We start from the raw sequence: 13237 nt of genomic DNA, 5'->3' as shown, positions 1-13237 counted from the left end.
GCAGCACATGGAGGCACATGCACTCCCCTTTGCTCCCCCACAGCCACCACCAGAGGTCAGTTTCCCCTCCCATGTGCTCCATGGAGAGAGCCAAGACACCCAGGCCTCCATTAATGCCACCACATGAGTCCAACCAAATGCCCTTTGCCCAGTCAAAACCCCCAGTCTCTCCCCCCACACCCCCCCCCCCCCCCCCACCCCCCCCTCTCAAAGCTGAGTCACCTCACAGGATATGGAGAGATGGATCTGCCTCCTCTGGCTAGATGCATTTGGAGGTAAACTGGCTTCACAAAACCCTCACCTTTCTTTGGCTTTGACAAGGCTGGCAACAGGTAGACGTAAAGAATGGAAATGAAGGTTACTTCTTGTTGATGCTTATGGTTATGGATTATTATGACTAATGATGCCTAAACAATGTTGTATTCCTCTTCTTTTCCCTTTTTTTTACTCTCATTGTTAGATGCTGATGAAGTTATCATGGACTATTCAGCAAAGCCAAGGCTTGAGGAAGGAAACCAACACGTCACTGTATCCATGCACAAGAAGACAATGATGATCTGTGCCCACGAGTGGCAAGAGTCAATGATTGATTGGAGAAGCCGAATAAGAACCTATCCTTTTCAGGTCCAGTCCAACTGAAAGCTCCACAGGTATGGAACCATCACAGGTGAGCTTGAAGCATTACAAAAAAATGCCTGCAAATTAACATTTTTATTGATATTACTCCACTCTCATGTGCCTTGCTCTTATAATAATTAATTACTGAAGGATACTTATATTCTGATATGATGCATTACAGTATAATATCAGGTCAGAACTTGTTGCTCATAAACCTCATGCTGCAATCTCTGTTTTGTACAGCTTGACTTTTTGTGAATCTCAGCTGCTGGGCATGGGCTTGGTATCAAATTTCTTCCTAGTAATAGGAAGTCATATGAATCATTCAAACCATGACAGCTAATCTATGATATTGCTTGCATGTTGCAACAATTCTTTATACATTTGACTTCCACCTGAGCATGGCATCCACAATCTTCTCAGTTAAAGTAATTAAAATCTCAAAAGTCAGCATTGATCGCAGGTAAATGACAAACACTATCCTGTTGTCCTCGATTTCAGATTACTTGTTCTTGATTCTACTGTTTGCAAGCCTAAGAATCTAATGGAATTCTTCCCACAGCATTGAAGCTTTCAGCTCCCCCCCCCTCCCTGTCCTTGTGTGCTCTACAATCATTGATCGAGTTTGGAGCTCAGCAAGAAGAGCACATGGGTTTCATTGAAGTGGTGTCCCAATTAGCCAAGCCTGCTTTGGATGTACATGGACAATGCTTCCACGTGCACATGCAGTGGTCACTGGCACATCTTGGAACAGGGAGTAGGTATCCACATCATCTTCTCCATCATTAATCCAGTGTGAGCAGGGAAGCAGGTGGTCATCTGCAGATGAAGTCCAGGATGAAGGCCACTACAATAACTCTTACTGGAAGACAATCAATCATGTATATAACTGACAAAATGCTTTAAAGAAGGGGACATGAAATTTTGCAAGGACATCCATGAGGTACAATCATGTAGCATACTTGATTTGTACACATGTACATGCCAAGATCATGCCCAATTCTATTCTCTCTTTCTCAGAGAGAAAAAAAAAAAAAAAGTTAAAATCATCTGCAGAACTCTAGTAACATTTTGAGGATGGTGGTAGTCAAGGCTTTTAATGACTTGATGTTGCATATGCAGACTGGTCATGTACTGCAACACATCCAGATTAGTGAATTCCATGAAGAATAAAATAACCAGTGGATGTCCCAATGCTCAATCTATGTAGCATGCATGCCAAAGTGGTACTTGTGGACTAAGGTAACTTAACTTCATAAGATATGCAGGGCCAAATTAGCACTCCATCATTGATTCCTTTTCCTCTCATTTCTGCTTAGTGATTAGGTAGAGGCAAAATGAGAAAGGCAGAGAGGAAAAGCCTATAGTTCTGAAGAAAGAGAGATTCTTTATAAAATACATCACTTACTCAAATATTAAGCATATAGTACTACTAGCACAGTATCTCAACCCCTTAAAAAAAAAGCAACTGAGATGAAATAAATATTTTTATAGAACTTTTTAAAAATATTTATAAGAGCTTGAACTTTATCAGTAGGCTTTGTTATTCTGAATTTGGTTCTCTAGACAACTAGATAACACATTTATTTATAGATGTAGGATGACATTTTAAACTAAGATTAAAAAAATCCAGGAAAGGATAAAAAGAAGAATGGATTGCATCTTATTTACTCTACTTGAACTTAGAAGAAGGATCTTCACAAGAGTAAAGAAAGATCCACACAGGTCTCTTTCAGAAACCAGACTATTGGTTGAGCCCATCCAAGAGTCCACCAATGTTTGTTTGTTGTGAATGTTTTAATAGATAGGATTTGGATGGACTTTTTTTTTAGGGTGCACCATGTTTTTAATTGTTGTGGATAATTTATCATCCATGCATACTCACCACACTCCATTGTGCTGTTCTTCCAATGAAGACAAAGGAAAGTAAGCAAGAGGTGACCATGGGTGTAGGCTTTCTTATATGTGGGGCATGGTAATATTGAACACCTGAAAAATAACAAAAGAAATTTGATACAATATATCATTTCTATTATTATTGTTGTTGTTGTTGTTGTTATTATTGTTTACAGTAAATACCTAATACATGAGTCTTTAATTAACAAGAATCAATATACATAATCTTTTCTCTACAAAGAATAGGGACATCCTTTTGTATCGGAGTGTTTAGAAAATTATCCTAAATAATCTATAAATTCTCAATTATTTTTGTGTTTCTTATATAATTTTGATTTGTGTACTTCGACAAAGTATGGTTTAATTTGCTCATATAGTCAAGGTGTTTAACGTATGGACACTTTTTTATTCTTGTTTTCTATTTTTTTGATATTTTTTAGTGTTTGTCTAGGTAAATTGTATGAGGTAAAAAGTACTATTGCTCCATTTTACTTTGTTGAAAATATTTTTTTAATTTTTAATGGTAAAAAAATATTTCTAATTGTGAGGCATTGAAAATAGTCAAAACAACATTATTCTCGTATATCATAGGTTAATTTTTAGTTAATGATCTTACGATGAGAAGCATCAACTATCTCAACTCTAGAGGTCCTTAGGTGACACATGAGACTTTAATTATATATTTGACGGGTGGTATATATATCTTTAATGTATTCATTTTCTATTCAACAAAAATGGTAGGAATATTGGGCTTGCATAAGCTTTGAAGAGTCTTATTGTGTGCAATTGTTCGTCTATTTTAAATAGCCTTTTGTATCTTATAAGGGTCAATTATTTTGTGTTGCTTGTTGTTACATCCCGAATTTATAAAAAGAATAATAAATCAGTAATTTATTATCCATAATTTACATAATAAACTTTCTCCTTTTCTTTTTATTGTCTTTGAATTCAAATTATTGTCTTTACAGTAGTAGATATTCTATTAGTTAGAAAAATGACATCTTCTTCACAGGGTCACAAGTCTCTTCCACCCAAGCTTCAGATCTATTACACAATAGTCGATTACTCTGAAAATAAATATAAAATAAAAATACATTAGCAACCACACATGCTGGTAGGAACATCAGAAAAGTCATAAAAATAATCTTCAATATTCATGAAATATCAATAAATATCAATAATTCAATATGAAAATATATCTATTCATCATAAAACTTATGCATCAGAAAAATGATGATAATTTCTTGCATAATAAACAAAATGATGCATCAGCCACATACAACACATACATAATAACAAAGGCGTACATCACCCAATAGTGCGCTCTCCCAACAGCGGATGGAGGAACCGTCTAACCATCACGTCTGATGGCTCGCTAATTCCCGAAGGGAATCGCCATACCTGCTCTCGGCAGGGATACATAAACATCCATGATCATTCATTTACACTCATTCAATCACTCATGCATACATCAAGAAATCAATATGATTAAATATTATGAGAGACTATACTTGATGTAAATCTACTAAACTATGTTCATTGGTGGCTCCGCACTATGATGGGCCCGTAGCTCCTTTCACATGTTGCACTCCCAATGTGAACTACTACTCTAGTCACATCTACTACATGATACTTATCATATCAATATCATAAACATAGAAAACCAATAATCATTTTCAAATAACATCTTTAGATAAAACCTTTAAATTCATCATATCATAAAAATATTAAATATCAATATCTCAATAGTCCTCAATCAATCAAAACCCTACTTGGAATAGCTCAATTGACTTAAACCAAACTCAATTCGATTATGATCTAACGGAACCAATACCAAATCCTTATGGAACCAGTCTGGAATCACCCTAAACCGGTCTAATTTAGATTTGATTGATCTCGATTAGGTCAAATAGGTTTGAACCAGTCAAGTTAGTTTGGAATCACCCTAAATCAACTTTAACCGATCAAACCTGTTTGATTTCATCAATTAATGAGCTCAAACCAATAGAGAAGGAGATTGGACTATGTCGTACAGTACTAACCCAAACCGAACCAACCCACCTGAATCTTGGGCGGGTCATATACATTGCATATACCTGTTCCAAATACTAGGTTGAGTTGAGGTACGACGAGCTATATAAAAGGAGCGATGATATGTCTAATATCAATCGCGTAGCTGGGCAGGCTTAACTTCATGGACTAGGCTAAGCCTCACTTATAAGGCTGGGCCTTACCATTGAACTAAGCCATGCTTAGCTCGCGAATTGATCATAGACACATGAGTTAGGGTCGTATCTGACTACCTAGACTGAGTTGTACCTAACCACATAAGCTGGCCCATGCTTAGCCACATGGTTGAGTCGTACCTTACCATATGAGTTGGGCTATACATGGCCACATAGACTGGATTATATCTAGCCACATGAGCTGGTCCATGCCTAACCACATGGTTGGGTCGTACCTTACCGCATGGGCTGGGTCATACATGGCCATATGGATTAGATCGTACCTAGCCACATGGGTTGGGTCATGCCTGACCACATGAGCTAGGTTGTACTTAGTCACATAAGCTAGGTTGTACATGATCACATAGTCTAAGTCGATTCGATCTGATCGATCAACTTGACTCAAGTCAGACCCCTCCTCTTATCAAATTAGATTTTAATATTTAAAATTATTAAAGAATTATTCAAATACATTAATTAAATCTTTAAATTCATGATCTAAAATTTAAAACTAATTACATTACAAAAATTCACACATAATTCTTGAAATATAGATATAACTAATTAAATAAATTAGAACTATTATACTAAATAAGAATTTTAATAATTAAATCAATATTAAAATTCACTTAAGCTTAAAAGATCGATACAAATCAAATAATCAGTTTAACATCACAAATCAATTATTATTATTCAAAAACATGAAATTTTGAAATTAAAACATCATTATTCATTATAAAATTATAACAATCTCAATGTCAAGATTTCAAAACACAAATTAAACCTAATTAAAAAGAAAGGATCCTACCTCTTTTCGATTATCCCTTCCTTGATATCATCTCCCTAGAAAGTCATCTCCTCAATCCTTCTATTGTTAGGCCTAGTAGAAAATGAGGGATGAATAGTCCCTTTATATAGGAGAAGATGAGATCTCCCCGAAAGGTAAGTAATAATTTAATTTTTATTTTTAATTTATTTTACATTTGCTTTCACACACAAAAAAGTAATATAATATTTATTTCTTATAGTTCACACACAAAAATGGAATGTAAACTATTTACTTCCTAAATATCAAATCACTCATTAGGAAATAAATCAATTAATAATTTAATTGATTAGTAGAATTCCTAACTTATCCATATGATTTAGGAAACCAAATCTAATCATTTCCTTAACTATAATACACAAATATAGAAGTTAATAATAAAGTAATATATCATTTATAGTAATTAATTTATGTTAAGGGAAAAATTATCGATGATTACACTTGTGATCCATATTATCTTACTCATTTGTGTGTGGTGATGATATGTTATCCGTATGTTCGTCATTCTAATATTTATTTTTATTTTTATAATTTTTTTTGAACTATATGAAGTTAAGGTCTATATTTACCCTTGCTTATGAATATCGCATGAGTACTGTATATCTTAAGTAATCCAATATGATAAAATATTAACAGATTAGGTAACTTGGATACTTTAACACCAGAATAATCTTTTGAGAGCATGTTGTACACATGCTATCATACTACTTATACAAACTTGCTAAGTATATCTTAAGTATTTTACTACAATACCAATACTCATCTTCTTATTTTAAATATAGGTTGAGGATCTATATGCAAATAATCCTACTTTTATGGATCATATTATAAATATAAAATAATGAAGAATATAATTGGACCATTATATTATAAATGAAAGGAAATTTTGGGATTCTTTATAAATTGGTTAACCAAAAATATATAGGGCAAATTTCTTTAAAAAAAGCCCCAACTTTTTATTGTTTTCATAAAGCATCCTTTATTTTTTAAACGATGAGATTATCCTTGGCCTTTGCCCTGTTAATCATTGTTGTTACCCCATTGCCTCTACTGCCAAAATCATACCCTCGTCCATCACCTCTATCCTTGCCCTTGTTCGTTGCTCTCTGGTGCACCCTCGCCCTTGTCCGTCGCTATTGTCGCTAATGCTTTTGTTTGTCACCTTTATCTCCACCACAGGTCATGTCACTGTTGTCACTTCTCTCCTCACTTCCACCTCGAATGCCTCTCGCAATGCCAACTTCAAGGTGGGCGTCCTTGGCCTTCTCCTCTGCCTCTTGGATTCTAGGCCTTTAGCATTGAAGGAGCACACCCCTCCTCGCTTTTGCCCAATGCTCCCTTCGTTCCTCGCTCTCCACTACTTCTGCTCACTTACTTCCACCTGTCACACTGAGATGAGATGGAAATGACAAAAATGATATAGGCTATGGTAGAGATAGAGGGGAGGAGAGAGAAAAAATCTCATGTGGTAGAAGTGGAAGTAAGAGATAAAAGCAATAGATGAAAGACAGGCGAAAGTCATGGAGAGTAAGGGGCGAAAGCTAGTTGATGAGGACAACCATGAGGACTCCACAAGGATTGTGAAGACAATGACGAAATGACGAGCATGACAACAAGCCTCATGGGGCTAGTGAGGACGACGACAAGGCCTTTATAGGTAACGTAATAGTGATAAAGATGATGACTAGGAAATATGATGGAGGTGACATGGCCTCGCGATGAGATAGAGGTGGGAGACGATCATGATGGGGCTGAGGCTAAATGTAATTTTATCTTTCAAAAAACAATGAGTGTTTCTTGGGAATCAAGTAAAACAGGATGATTTATGAAAAAAATAAAAAAATTTAAAATTTTTTTTGGATAACTTGTTCAAATATATAAGTAAATGTCCTGTAATCTTTTTTATTAAAAATTAGACTCAACTAGGCTGATGTAACTTTATACATAAAATTCACAAATAATAATTTAGTTTTTGGTGATGAAACTACTGGGTAATATTACAAACCTTGATGAGAACTGAGACCAAAGTCATATACCTTGTTATTTACTGCCAAATTTAAGTTTGGTTTAGTGGCTGAAAGAAAGATGATTTCTTGATCACTCAACATTTAGCAAACCTATTGTTATCCGTTTGTGGATCCAAATGTACCAAAAATGGCTACTGGGAAAAGATCAAACTTGCTCTTCTTGGACAGAGAATATGGAGAAAGGTCAACCACTTATCCTCCTAAATCCAAGTCAACCAGGGATGGATACATCCATTATATAAACCTAGGAAACCTCTCTACTTAAATCACCCCTCTCCTCCTCTTTTCCCTCCCAGCTTGAGAAGACCTCGCAAACATGACTTTGAGACCACCCACTCTCTTCTTCCTCCCCTTTCTTCTCTTCCCCTTGGCAGCTTCCCACAACATCACCAGGATCCTCGCCCAGTTCGACGACTTCTCCACCTTCAACAGCCTCCTCACTCAAACCGAGCTGGTCTCTGACATCAACAGCCGCCGCACCATCACCGTCCTCGCCGTCGACAACGGTGCGGCCTCGTCCGTCTCCAGCCGCCCCACCGACGAACTCAAGAAGATCCTTTCGGTGCACGTCGTACTTGACTACTACGACGACGCGAAGCTCCACAAACTCCCCAACCACACCGCCATTCTGACCACGCTCTTCCAGGCCACCGGCCTCGCCTCCGGCCGGAACGGGTTCCTCAACGTGACCAACATGGGCAACGGGCAGATTGCCTTCGGCTCCGCCGTGCCGGGCTCGTCCCTGGTCGCTAACTTCGTCAAGGTCGTGGCGACGCGGCCCTACAACATCTCGGTCATCCAGATCAGCAGCGTCATCGTCCCGCCCAGCATCAGCGGTGGGGCCAGCAACCACAGCACATCGCCGACGGCAGCGCCAGTCGCGGCACCTGCGCCGGCGAATGCAACACTGACACCGACGCTGGCCCCTTCCAAAGACGCCCCATCACCAACTCCCGACGCAGCGTCTCCGAGTGACGTGTCGAACGGGCCCTCACCGGCGGACGCACCGGCAGACGCACCGGCTTCAGACACTCCTGTGGCGTCACCGCCGGGCCCAATGAGCCCGGACGGATCACCGGCCGGAGCTCCGTCGAACGACGCCGACGCTCCGGCAGGTGAATCTTCAGCCGCCGAGCGTGTGGTTGCTGGTGCTGGAGTTGCTATTACCATGGCTTTCGCCATGTTAGGTTCTCTCCAAATGAGTTAAGAGAGAGCGACAGAGACCTTTAGTGTTACGTACGTACATGACCAAGCATGCATCTTTATTGCATGGTTTTGCATGGTCATGAGATAGTATGAGTATAACACCAAGTATGGTCACAAAGTAAAGGTCCTTGGTGTGTAATTGTATGTCTCTCTGCACTTAAAGCAGACCTGCAATGTATGCATAACTCGAGCGTTTTTGACACACATGTTTTGATATTGTATGCTCTCTCTCTCTCTAGTTGTTTTGTAAGACAGATTTCACAGCCAGCTACAGAAGAACATGAAATCCAACAACCATCAAACACTACTTCAATCTAAAAGCATTCCATCTTATTCAGGTATCAAATTGGCCTGTCAATTATTCCAGCTTACTAAGCATACATAACTTGGTTAGACAGAGATGAATAATATGTTTGGCTTTCGGCCAAATTTCCAGAAGTAAATGTGTGCAAATTCACCTAAGGTAAAGCACAATTATCTTGCAGAAAAGAATTAGAAGTTTGTGACCTCCTGAAGACGATTGGATGCAACTAAGAGAGAATTGCTTGCATGTAGCAGGCACAGCAAATTATTCATTGCTCGGCTCGAACGCTGGCAGGCCCCATTCTTTTGGCTTGAAATCCATTAGGGAACCAAGAACCTGGTCTGCTTCTTTCTGATGCGAAGCATCCAAACAAGGATCTGGGACCATAATCACATTCCTGCATGAAGCATTCAATAGAAGGAAATGAGAAAACGATTTGTGACTGGATGGGGATGTGTATCTCAATCACTTACATCCCGGCATTTTTAGCTGCTGCTACTCCTGATGGTGCATCTTCAAAAACTAAAATCTTGCTTAGGTCCACGCTACCCTATTTAATAGGCAATATCCAATGAGCATAAATTGGAAACCATGTAAGAGATGATCATGATCCATTTCTCACAACTTAAAGAGTAAAACCGCATATATCTATTCACAGAACAAATTGATCAATGGCACCTCGAATCTTTTTGCAGCAGCAAGAAATACTTCAGGAGAAGGTTTGCCTTTTGTCACTTCTGGATCATCACCCATGACCACATGGTGCATCATAGCAATTATCTCACCATGATTTTGCGTCTTCAGAGCAAAGTGCCGCTTATGAGATCTGTCGAAAATTGTTAATTATTGGAAATAATGTCCCATTTGGGCTCATGGGCAGGCCACATTTTAGGAAAAGGAACACTAGCAAATAGGATTTTAAGATAAAAATTATTCCCAGAAGTAAGCAGATCTTCAAGGATCAAAACACAAAACGTCTCATCCAAACTAGTAACGAAGTGAGTATGACAAAATAACTTACCCTGTTGCAATACACATAGGTATCCCCTTAGCATGGAGATGACTGACAAGTCTCTTGACACCTGTTTGAGAATAATTTATGCAACTAAAACTCAGCAACATGATAGAAGAAAAGTTTCTGATACCTAAGGAAAAAAATAAAATATCTTAAGCACTAAAAGATTGTTTTTGTTTGTGGTGGATCTACCTCTGCCTATAGAAATGCATCTTTGCCATGCAAGTATGTAGGGAAATCAATACTCATCCAAAACTAAAGTTCAACACACATAAATCAAATGTTAACAGATATCCTTTGGCAATTCAATTTCAATATCTATCTTATGAGGCACTCTTGAGTGCCTGAGAAAGCAAGAAACTTCTGTTTGAACTTGGAGAGTCATTCTTCTAAGAGCACTGCAACCACTTGGTAAAGTAGACAATGATATCATTCCTGATATCTGAAAATGGACTTAATTATTTTTCATATTATGGAATATCCAGATAGCTATGCCTATACTTAACCTTACAAAACAGTTGCTGAGCACTTTAGTTGTGCAACCAAAATAAAGCAAGCATTTCCACATACACTCAACTCCAAAACTGAACATCACCTATCCTACTGTGTAAATGCCTTACCATATGAGGTTATGCAGGAATTTTCCTAGAGTGCCAACTCATAAAATGGAGTAAAATGTATAAGTTGTCAAACTATTAAATAGTTTATGACCAGCAAGCTTCAAGTGGAATCATTTAGCTATTCATTGACCACCAATGTTCTGAAACAACAAAGTTACCATCTAATGACCGGTGCTTATTCTGAGAGCTAAGAGCTAGATCCAGGTAGGGTCTCTTTCTAATGTGTTATTTTCTCCATTTGCTGAGTCAATTGGTTTGACACAAAAGCATAAGACAACCTATGTAATCTCAAGGTCTGAGCATTTATCCAATGCTTAACATCGCATTGGTTTATTCCTGCCCCACAGAGACCCTGATCTCTTCATTGACCGTTCTATAGTAGGAAGACAAGATCACAAGGGTGTCACTAGTTCCATACCTAATCTCGCAGAACAGTACAACACCAATAGATCCTTCTACTTCTTTAACAAAGGGTAAAAGGTGCTTTGGATGTAAGCGGTCTACCAGCCACCTAAAGCACATGAACTTCGTTTGACTCATAGTTTCCTACATTCCAAGGATGTCTTTATATATGATTTGATCATCCATCACACTACTCCCAAGTCCTCTTTTTCAACTACATCATCCAATCTATCATTCCTTGAGAGTGCTAAAATGGAACTACCAACTATGTTTTGGCATATTCAAGGATCTTCAAATTGTCTATGTTGGCGCCTTCACTCAATTTTGGTCAAGAACAATTACTATCGAATGCTGAAACTTCAAGCAAGAAATTTCCACAAGATCCAGCATGCATTCATGAAACCAATGTATAGCTACTGAACCATCCATTCAGGCAAAAGATAAAGCAGAATAACAACCTCCAAAAGTTCTTCACAGAAGTTCACAAGCATTATACCGAACACCTGGACTGCAAATAGTTATGCACTTGCGCACTCAGAAATCAAAACAAAAAGCATCTCTTTTTTTGCCTTTTCTAACACGTCAATCATCTAATACGTCATGAATTCAAAAGATCAAGAAAAGAGAAAGGCAAAATACGGCCACGAACGTAGATCATCGACTCACCGGGCAACTGCTGGCACGTGGGAAAGAGGTCCTGCAGCATCCCTTCCCGCTCCTCGAGGAAGGCCTCGGGCGTGAGGAGGCCATCGAGGCCGGACTCGCGGACGAAGATTCGGGCGGACTCAATGGCCTTCTTCCCCATCATCTGGGCCTTGAGAGACCAGTCGAAGGTCTTCCCAAACCTCGCCAGGATCTTCTCCTGCACCAACGTGTAGAACGGTTCCGTGTCTACGCATCGCAAAGCGATCGCACGTCAACGACACCAACAAGAGGATCACAGAGGGGGAGAGGGGTAACACATCGATAGCATACCGAGGAGGAGGCCGTCCATGTCAAAGATAACGTGGGTGATGGGGGCTCGAACGCGGGGGAGGAGCGGGGTCGCCATGAACAGATCTGCGCCGGAGCGGCCGCCAACGGTGTCGGTGTAGAGCAGACTGGTCTCCCTCTCTTCCTTTTGTTATCGGATTCGGATGCTCCTCCTCCTCAAGTACTGGACACCCACACCGCCCCCAAATCCAGGATCCGCACACGACACCTTTTCCTCACTATTCGTGTTTATTTTATTTTTTGTTCTACCCAGATTCATACCTTCACCTACGTAAAGAAAAAAAGAAACCGTCATAGCAGAGAGATGGGGTGCTTTTTTGGGTAAGATAAGTAAGTACGCCAATGTTTACACATTTAGAGGATGGTGGCTCATTATTTCAAGCATATGATAGTAACGAAGATTTAATATATAAATATGTATATATAACATTCAAATGTATTCAACGGTATGAATACATAATAGAGAAATACTTTTGTATATATATATATATATATATATATACAAAAGAGGAATCCAATGCATCTTCTTCTGATGGCCTCATGTCTAATGCCTATCATCTGATTTCATGCATCATTGACATAGAAGAACCCTTGTCAAGGTGGTAGTTGCTGTTGGTTGACACATAGTTTTCTTGGTGACTTTAAGGAGGATCAACCAATGTAACTCATCATCATAGGTCAAAAGTTTCACAATACAAAGTGGAAGAAGAATGATCCAAAATAGTGGTTCATCTTCTTCCACCTTTCTTTTTCTTTTCCTTTTTATATTATCCCACTTTTGTTCTAGTAAGCAACATTGTTGATTGTGTTCCTGGACTTGTAGACCTTGATCAATGTGGTTGGTAAGCAAAAAGAATTTAAGTCAAATGAGTTCTAAATAATATATTAGTTGCTGTTCAACTTAGTATTTAAATCAAATAAAGATGTCATACAACTGCAATTCCAATATAATTAGATACGGAAAATATCATCTATAATGTTGGAAGCTAATAACGAGAGAGAAATAGATGCATGTTTGCCTCGCATGCATCACGTCATGGATTTTGCTATTATTTTGATTGTATGAGACCAATTGCCGAAGCTAAGATTTATTATAAGATAAATA

The 13237-nt window shown here is 38.6% G+C and overlaps 2 protein-coding genes across 2 annotated transcripts; one reads left to right on the top strand and one right to left on the bottom strand.

Annotated features, from left to right (window-relative positions):
* The first annotated feature begins 7872 nt into the window (after nucleotides 1-7872).
* Nucleotides 7873-8844, top strand: LOC135649291 (fasciclin-like arabinogalactan protein 14). The gene has a single exon (XM_065167505.1). The coding sequence runs from the start codon at nucleotides 7909-7911 to the stop codon at nucleotides 8797-8799; it is 891 nt and encodes a 296-aa protein (XP_065023577.1). The 5' UTR covers nucleotides 7873-7908; the 3' UTR covers nucleotides 8800-8844.
* Nucleotides 8845-9106: 262 nt separating this feature from the next.
* LOC103998719 ((DL)-glycerol-3-phosphatase 2) lies at nucleotides 9107-12304 on the bottom strand. Its single transcript, XM_009420273.3, has 6 exons — nucleotides 12115-12304; nucleotides 11806-12030; nucleotides 10124-10184; nucleotides 9781-9928; nucleotides 9576-9652; nucleotides 9107-9499 (listed from the first exon to the last, which is right to left on the bottom strand). The coding sequence occupies exons 1-6, from the start codon at nucleotides 12188-12190 to the stop codon at nucleotides 9367-9369; spliced, it is 720 nt and encodes a 239-aa protein (XP_009418548.2). The 5' UTR covers nucleotides 12191-12304; the 3' UTR covers nucleotides 9107-9366.
* Nucleotides 12305-13237: the final 933 nt, after the last annotated feature.

This window comes from Musa acuminata, chromosome BXJ3-9, assembly GCF_036884655.1.
Source record: "Musa acuminata AAA Group cultivar baxijiao chromosome BXJ3-9, Cavendish_Baxijiao_AAA, whole genome shotgun sequence".
Classification (NCBI taxonomy): Eukaryota; Viridiplantae; Streptophyta; class Magnoliopsida; order Zingiberales; family Musaceae; genus Musa; species Musa acuminata.
The sequence above is the reverse complement of the archived record's forward strand: the minus strand, read 5'-3'. Positions and strand labels throughout refer to the sequence as shown.